The 7,326-nt window shown below is 44.6% G+C and overlaps 1 protein-coding gene across 1 annotated transcript in view; it reads left to right on the plus strand.

Moving 5' to 3' along the window:
• LOC111217287 overlaps positions 1–5,589 on the plus strand; it is a 36,345-nt gene extending 30,756 nt beyond the window's left edge. The window contains exons 9-11 of the mRNA XM_022739069.1: positions 1,494–1,628; positions 4,812–5,131; positions 5,174–5,589. Coding sequence (XP_022594790.1) covers positions 1,494–1,628; positions 4,812–5,131; positions 5,174–5,357 — 639 coding nt within the window. The 3' untranslated portion in view covers positions 5,358–5,589. The remainder of the gene's footprint in view (positions 1–1,493; positions 1,629–4,811; positions 5,132–5,173) is intronic.
• Positions 5,590–7,326: the final 1,737 nt, after the last annotated feature.

Here is a 7,326-nt window from a genome sequence, read left to right on the forward strand (position 1 = left end):
GTGTGTGTGTGTGAGTGTGTGTGTGTGTGTGTGTGTGTGTGTGTGTGTTGAGTCTATCAGCAAGTCCATCTAGAAACGGCTAACAGGTAGCCAGCAGCCAGTGTTGGGATAAATAATGTTAACATGTTGAAGCCATTTACTCTGCCCTGGCTTCTATTACTCACTCACACTGCACAGGAGGAGCATATAAAAGTTTAATCATCCTTGGTTGCATGTGCACACACCACTACATGCTTTCTAATTGGTGTCTAATTGGTTTTGATCACCAGCTGTGATAAAAATTTAACAGGAGCAGTTACTTGTTTGGTTATTATTTTATCACGTCCATTTTTGACTCAGGCAGCCAGGTTTCTTTTGTTTTTCATATTCAACTATTATTAAGCAGATAGAAACATACAGAGAATTTTAATAAATAAAATTTTAAATAAATTTTAAAACACAAATTTCAATTGTCTTCCCTAAACTGCCAAAATGACCTCGACCAGTAGCATTAAATGGGGAATATGTTTTTGCAGCATTGTCTGTATGTCGGTGGGTTCTTCCTGTCTGTCAGCCGGATATCTTTGAATGTGTGGATTCGTATAAAAGAAAAAGGTTGTTCACAGAATAATGAGGAACTAATAAACTCTTAATGAAAATTCAACAACTGAGCAGGCATTCCCTGATGCTTGCATATAGCACAAGCCCTCTGGTAATTCGTTGTGGTGGTTTTTGTAAAAGATACAAAGTTCATTAACACTTAACTTAATAGTAACAGAAACATTCAGCTGTGGCAACAAAGGATAAGTAATGTCAGTAGCATCTGATTCCAGTTAGAAACCGGTTTCAGAGCAGCTGCCAGCTGAGGAGACCGTTCTCAACGCCCACTGTCTTTTTGACAGTGCCACTCGCTGACTTGTTTGTTTGGATCTTGACATTAACGCTACCCTTGGAGAGCAAAAGAGAAGTAAAAAGCATTTACCATAGGTGGATATAGGGACATTTATCACCGAAAAGCATTAAAAGTGACACTTTTATGACTATAACCTTGTTTGGTCAATAATTTTGATTACGGCTGTACTGGCAAAACTTGATAAAAACAGTTCACATTATTCCCACAGCGCATCATTCATGCAAGCATGACCTCTGACCTTCAAAACAAATGCTCTCTCTCCCACACACACACACACACACACACACACACACACACACACATGCATGCACACACACACTCACACATGCACAATCTGTCCTCCGCCCATGCTGTACACCATGGTCACTGTTTACCTATTGAGCAAACATGGCAAATGAAAACTTCCACAACTCATAGGTCTTAGGACAAACACGCACTGAAAGCAACAAAAACAACAAAAAAAAAAAGACACACAATCAAGCACAGCACAGTGTCATTACATATAATTACATGTTTTAAATATTTCTACACTATTGCACAAAGACTTCCAGATTGTGATTGCAGTACTTGCCTGACCTCCTCATTTGATTTTGTTTACCAGGAGGCGGTGTTCATGGGCAATGGGGAGCAGTACATCTGGAAGCCTCCAGAAGATGATGACATCATCACCTTGCACCCACCTCCGTCCCGCGGAGAGAACGGACAGGGGCACCCATCTCCCCCAACTGCGAAGGAGGTAGTATACATATATGTGTGTGTTTGTGTGTGGTGGTAGTAGTTGGGGGGGGGGGGGGGGGGGGGGGGGGGGGGGGGGGGGGGGGGGGGGGGGGGGGGGGCGTGTAGGGGGGGGGGGGGGGGCGGGGACTGGAAGGTCCACAGACAGACGGACACGTCTGTGATTTGTGACTGCCATGTTTACCGAGTGGGGTGCCCATTTGATTTGGCATGCCGTCAAAACAGCGCTGCCCTGTGACCTGCCTGTCATACGAGGTTTCTGCTTACAGCGAGAGGTTACGTTACATGCATCTAGCCCTCGCAACCCCCTGCCTGAACCCTGACCCCAAGCTCCCAGCCCCCCGCTCATCTGTCTGTCTCTAACGCATGACTCACCAGACGGATCTGACATCAGTATCTCCTGCTGCCAAATATTTAATCACCATTTTGCATTCAAATAGATGAGTTTGTTAAAGGTTAGCTCTTTTGTCTCATCAGCCCAAGCAGACAGAATGTGATCAGCCCTAGCTGACCTAATTGTATATATATATATGGTAGAGTATATCTGGTGGTGAGGGGGGGGGGGGTCTGCACTCACCAATCATGTCACATACCTCACCACATGTGCTTCCACACACAGCAACACTCAATATCTCTCCCTCTCAGTACCTCTCTCTTCACTCTCTGCTGGACACAGTGTAACATACTGAGAGAGTTACAAGCAGTTTGGGAACTTCTGTCATGCCTGGGGTGCATGGGGAGTCATTCTGAGTAGATGGAGGGGTGTCTCTATCTATCTATTGAGTTTAAGGCAGTTTTACCGACCAGTTTTAAGCTGCTGGTAAGTTTCTTGTTTAAGCCAGTGTTGAGCTAAAAAGTTTGGAAGCTGCTGTATGTGGAGATTAAGGGGTTAAGTCTCTGCTCTCTGGCTCAAGAGTCAAACTCCTCCTCTGCAAATCAGACTGGTACACAGCGCAGCTGGCCTTGACTGCATTCTCCGCTCTCTCTCTCTCAATTTATTTTTCTTTCTTTGTAACTTTCTTCCCTGTTTTTTTTTTTTCTTTTTCAAACTTTTTTTCTCCCTTAGTTGCTGTGTTTTTCCATTGGATAGGTTGTTGTTGCCCTAACTTGCCCATATACTTTGTATCCTCTGGAGGTTGTCAGTTGCAGCCGTCAAAAGGTGTTGAGTTTCCACTCCCACCTAAATCTCCTCCTCTCCTCTGGCGCTCGCTCCTTCTGCTCCACTCCCTTTGTGGCTATTAGGAGGCGCTGCCTTCCCCAACCAATCACGTCGCACAAAGCATGTCTTACCAGATGAATATCAACTGCTCGCAGACCGTTTGGAAACTTGTGCCATATTTGCTATTCATGAAGTTGATCACACACAGATGCATCAGTCATTGCATGCTGTTGTGTTTCCATGGATAATCAGTGTATGCAGGAATTAAATATGACTTCTCAGCGCCTCGGTCTGAGCAGACAGCTACAGCAGTATCAGAAGAGACATAAGAGAAAGAAGCACAGGCTGAGGGGAGGAGAAAAGAAAACATACAGTGCACAGGCTTCCTCAACAGCTGCAGCCCAGTTTTGAAATCCCCATCATCTTGTGACTTCCTTCCTCTGCTGCACAGAGCTGCAAATTCTGTGTGCACAAATGCACACACACACTTGCACAAACACACACACACACACATTGTACATTGTGTGCACACACTTGTAGCATACGCCAGGGTCTTTGTTTATCCAAAAAGGTCGCACAAGAGATTTGTGGGGGCAGGGTATCTGTGTCGCTTGAGATTTGTCAGAGACAGAAAGAGGGCGAGATCCTCACAATTAAAGTCACAGTGGTTTGCACTTTAACCATATTTTCCCAGCTTAACTAAAGTTATATTTCTCTTATGTAAGACGCATAATATATAGGCACCATGCAAGCGAAGGCAAGGTGAGCACAGAAACACAGAAAGAGTGTTGCTCATTGTCTGTGTGCTCTCATGTTTCAGTTTTTTGGGAGCAGAACAAAAACAAGCTTAATATGTGTGTGTGTGTGTGTGTGTGTGTGTGTGTGTGTGTGTGTGTGTGTGTGTGGGAGAGGGAGATAGTTTGCATAGCCAGTGTTTCTCAGGGCCACTAGAACAGAGCTGCTGGTCTGGGTGTGAACACAGAAGGTAAACATGACTATGTCCCACAATCCTCTGCTCTTGTGCTTCCCTCATGGAATTCTGACACAGAAATGCCAGAGGTCACGGCACTGGTTTATCTGAATTCCCCACAAGACCTCACACATGCCTTTCAGCTGTGCGTCCTAGTTATCAAATCTTTCATGCTTCACTGTAATCGCACGCACACACACACACACACACGCACACACACTCACACACACGCACACACACACACACACACACACACACACACACACACAGAAAACACACATAGACACTGTCTTCACGGACACATGCATACACCTGCAGTAAACAGTCACATAAATGTGTGCATAGGCTTCATTGAAGCAACTGAAATGTGAGCAAAGTCCATTGATGAACACTGAGCAGGTTTTGTTTTTTTTGTTTTTTTCCTCAGCGAGTTGGCTACAGTCCAGATCTTTCACACCATACCCTGCTGTTCTGTTGCCAAAGCAGTTGTGGTGAAATTTTAACAGGTCCATCCACTGCAAAGCTAACTTTGTCTCTCTGCCTAGACCTCAACAGACTGATAACACAGTTTACTCTGCCTTATCCTGCCCTGTCAAAATAGGTCAGATTACAGCACAGAGCAAGCTCTGTCAACACATGTGCAATGTACTGTGCGCACCCACACAAGCCATGTTCACACATCAAATTAGCAGCATCATATGTTTGCTCTCATATTCACATATTGTCCCTTTATGTCTGGAAGACTTAGAGACAGAAATGCACAAATACATACTGTACATATGGAAAGTCTGCACATACTCTGAGCTAATTCAGGAATTGGGGCTTAAAGGTGGGAAACAGTGATACAGTCAATCCCAGCACAGTATAGCATGTGTAGTCTGTGTCAGCTGTGGTTATAGGCATTCACTTATAGAAACAAGGCTGTGAATGAAGCAGAGTAACAGTCACCTTCTATTTCAGGAGCTGTCACCCATAGACTGTAGGATTGAGTTGTACTGTAGTTCAGTGCCATTAACTGACACCATACCCTCCTCTCCTTCTGTGTGTGCTCTCAGATTGCAGACACTTACTCCATCGTGTGTAAAACCCAGAAGAAGAAACCTCCTATGGAAAACAACGGAGCAAAGACCCTCCCACGCTCCTTTGGAGGGGAGAGAGGAAACGCAGGTTCCCGGGGCCGAGGCAGAGGAGTCCAGGGCCAGGCACGTTCCCAGGAGGAGCCCTGCTATGAGCCGGTCGGAGACAGGTCCTGGCCCACATGCGTAATGGCCGAGTCTGACCCTGCGTACGCCACTATCGACACCCACCGGAAACGTGAGCAGGGGGGAACCAATAACAACACGGCTGGGGGTAATGCCACTCTGAAGAGAAAGAAGCAGACGCCGCCGCAGCAGCAGCAGCAGCAGCAACAACAACAACAGCAGGCAGCACCAGCGGCACCTCAGGGCTCAGGACCCACCGCCCTGCCTGTTAGAGGCCTGCCCGGTGGGGAAAACTTCTATGAGACCATCAGCGATGTGAAACAAGGGGGCAACAGCTCCAGCACCACCACCATCTTCACCTTCAATGACGGGATGGAGATGTACGTCACTGGCCTGTAGCTGGGTGACACACAGAAACGGCCCAGAACCCTCTGGTACAGAGTCATGAAAGGGATCTTTCTGTTCACCAGTCAGCAGGTTGCTGTACATAGATACAAGGCCCTCTATAGACAAACAACATGAGGATCCATTTTGTGTTGACATCAGGTACAAACAGGGTCTTAATCCAGGTTCAAATTCCCCTTGATTGGTCTGTACTTCAGAACCAGCCTAAGCCTAGTCCAGCCCAAATATGGACCAAATACATTTTAACAAAGGAAAAAAAAAAAAACAAAGAAAAGAAAACTGGAATATACATCTTCAACTTACTGTGTCACTGACCATACTCACCTGTTTGTGCATCATTTTCCATAATATCTTTATTTTTATATGAACACTGTACTCTTTAAAGAGTATGTGGTGTAACTCACAACCTGAGGGAAAACACACTTTAATATATGTAACAAAAGAAATGTGCATGCATTGTGCGAATTCAAAAACACAACAAACACACACCTGAAAACGGAGAGTAGTAGCAAGGAAGCTGGCTATATTAGGAGTATGATGAGGCACACTGTTAGCTATTGTCACCCATATACGCACACGTACACACACATATGCCTCATCATGGAGGGACTTATGAAATATAAGCAGATGGATGTCACAGAGATTTGCGGTGCTTAGCTCTCACTAAGTAAACATCTGAAACAGGTTCTCTGTGCTCACTGGTCCATTGCTTTGGAGCTTTGTTCAAACTTAGGCCTATAATTTGTAGGCCTCTTTAAACACAGAGGTAAGTGAATGCTATTGTCCCCGTTTCACAAATGACCATCAATGTGCCCTGAACGTATTAGCATTTACCAGTAACAGTCCTCATGATGACTATAAAAAGTGACTTTTGCGCAATAATGTAAGATTCACATAAATTATGAGATTAGTTTAAAATCCACGCTCAGATTTGACAAACATCTGTAGCCAGAGGCATGATGACACACCCCAACACAGCCCCATACAGATACACACAGACTGGGCAGAGTCATGCAGGGTAAAGTGATCAGGTCATGGGCATTGAGTGGGTTGTGCAAGTATTTCCCCAGAGTGATAGGGGTGACAGATTTCACAATGTTAGACCTTTACTGTATTACTGGGATAAATGAGAGAAGAATATTTTCAAAAAATAAGGAAGTGAAAGAGCCCAAAAGCCCAAAATAACACAGGATGCCTCATCCCGGACAGTTAATATGTCATGTCTTCTGGGCTCTGTAAATATCTGACTTTATGACCATTGTTATTTTGCACTGGACAGATGCAGGACTGGTTGGCTTTAAATGTACATAAACGTGCCGTAAAAGGCGTCTCCAAACACAGCTCTGATTCGCTCTATGGTCTCAAGTCAAAGCCAGAGCTCCCCACAGCTCAACAGACTTAAGTCTGGTGGTTGAAATAGCAACAGAAGGCTTGGACTCCAAGAAAAATAAAGAGCTGGGCATAAAAATGACCAGCAAGTGTCCTTTGGAAGGTTGCCCCTCGCCCTCTGCCCACCCTCATCTCCAGCCTCTGTTCTCTTCCATGATAAACAATGTCTTTCCCATGTAGCTTTGGGGAACATTAAAACAGAAAGAAGAGGAAGAAAACAAAACATTAGAGCCTTAATAAATGGGCATAAAGATAAGAGATGGAGAGGGATACAAACTGCTCACAGGCTGAGAGATGAGGCATTAGAATGAGCTCACTGTGAGACAACCATGCAAAGACAAAACGGGTTTAGAAAGGTTAGTAACATTAATTTATTAATGCTACCGTGTCAGAAAGTATGTAAAATTAAATGCACTCTGTATTTTAATGCACTCTTTATTTTTTCTTACCTACTGACAATACCATTGGTTAAATAGCTCATGCCACTGCCATGAAAACAGTAAGTTTATGTTGTTGGTGCAATTTTTCCTGCTTGATCAAAAAAGTGCATGCTTTAATGTGTGGAGATGAAAAC

The sequence above is a fragment of the Seriola dumerili genome, unplaced genomic scaffold, assembly GCF_002260705.1.
Source record: "Seriola dumerili isolate Sdu_G_001 unplaced genomic scaffold, Sdu_1.0 BDQW01000043.1, whole genome shotgun sequence".
Taxonomy (NCBI): Eukaryota; Metazoa; Chordata; class Actinopteri; order Carangiformes; family Carangidae; genus Seriola; species Seriola dumerili.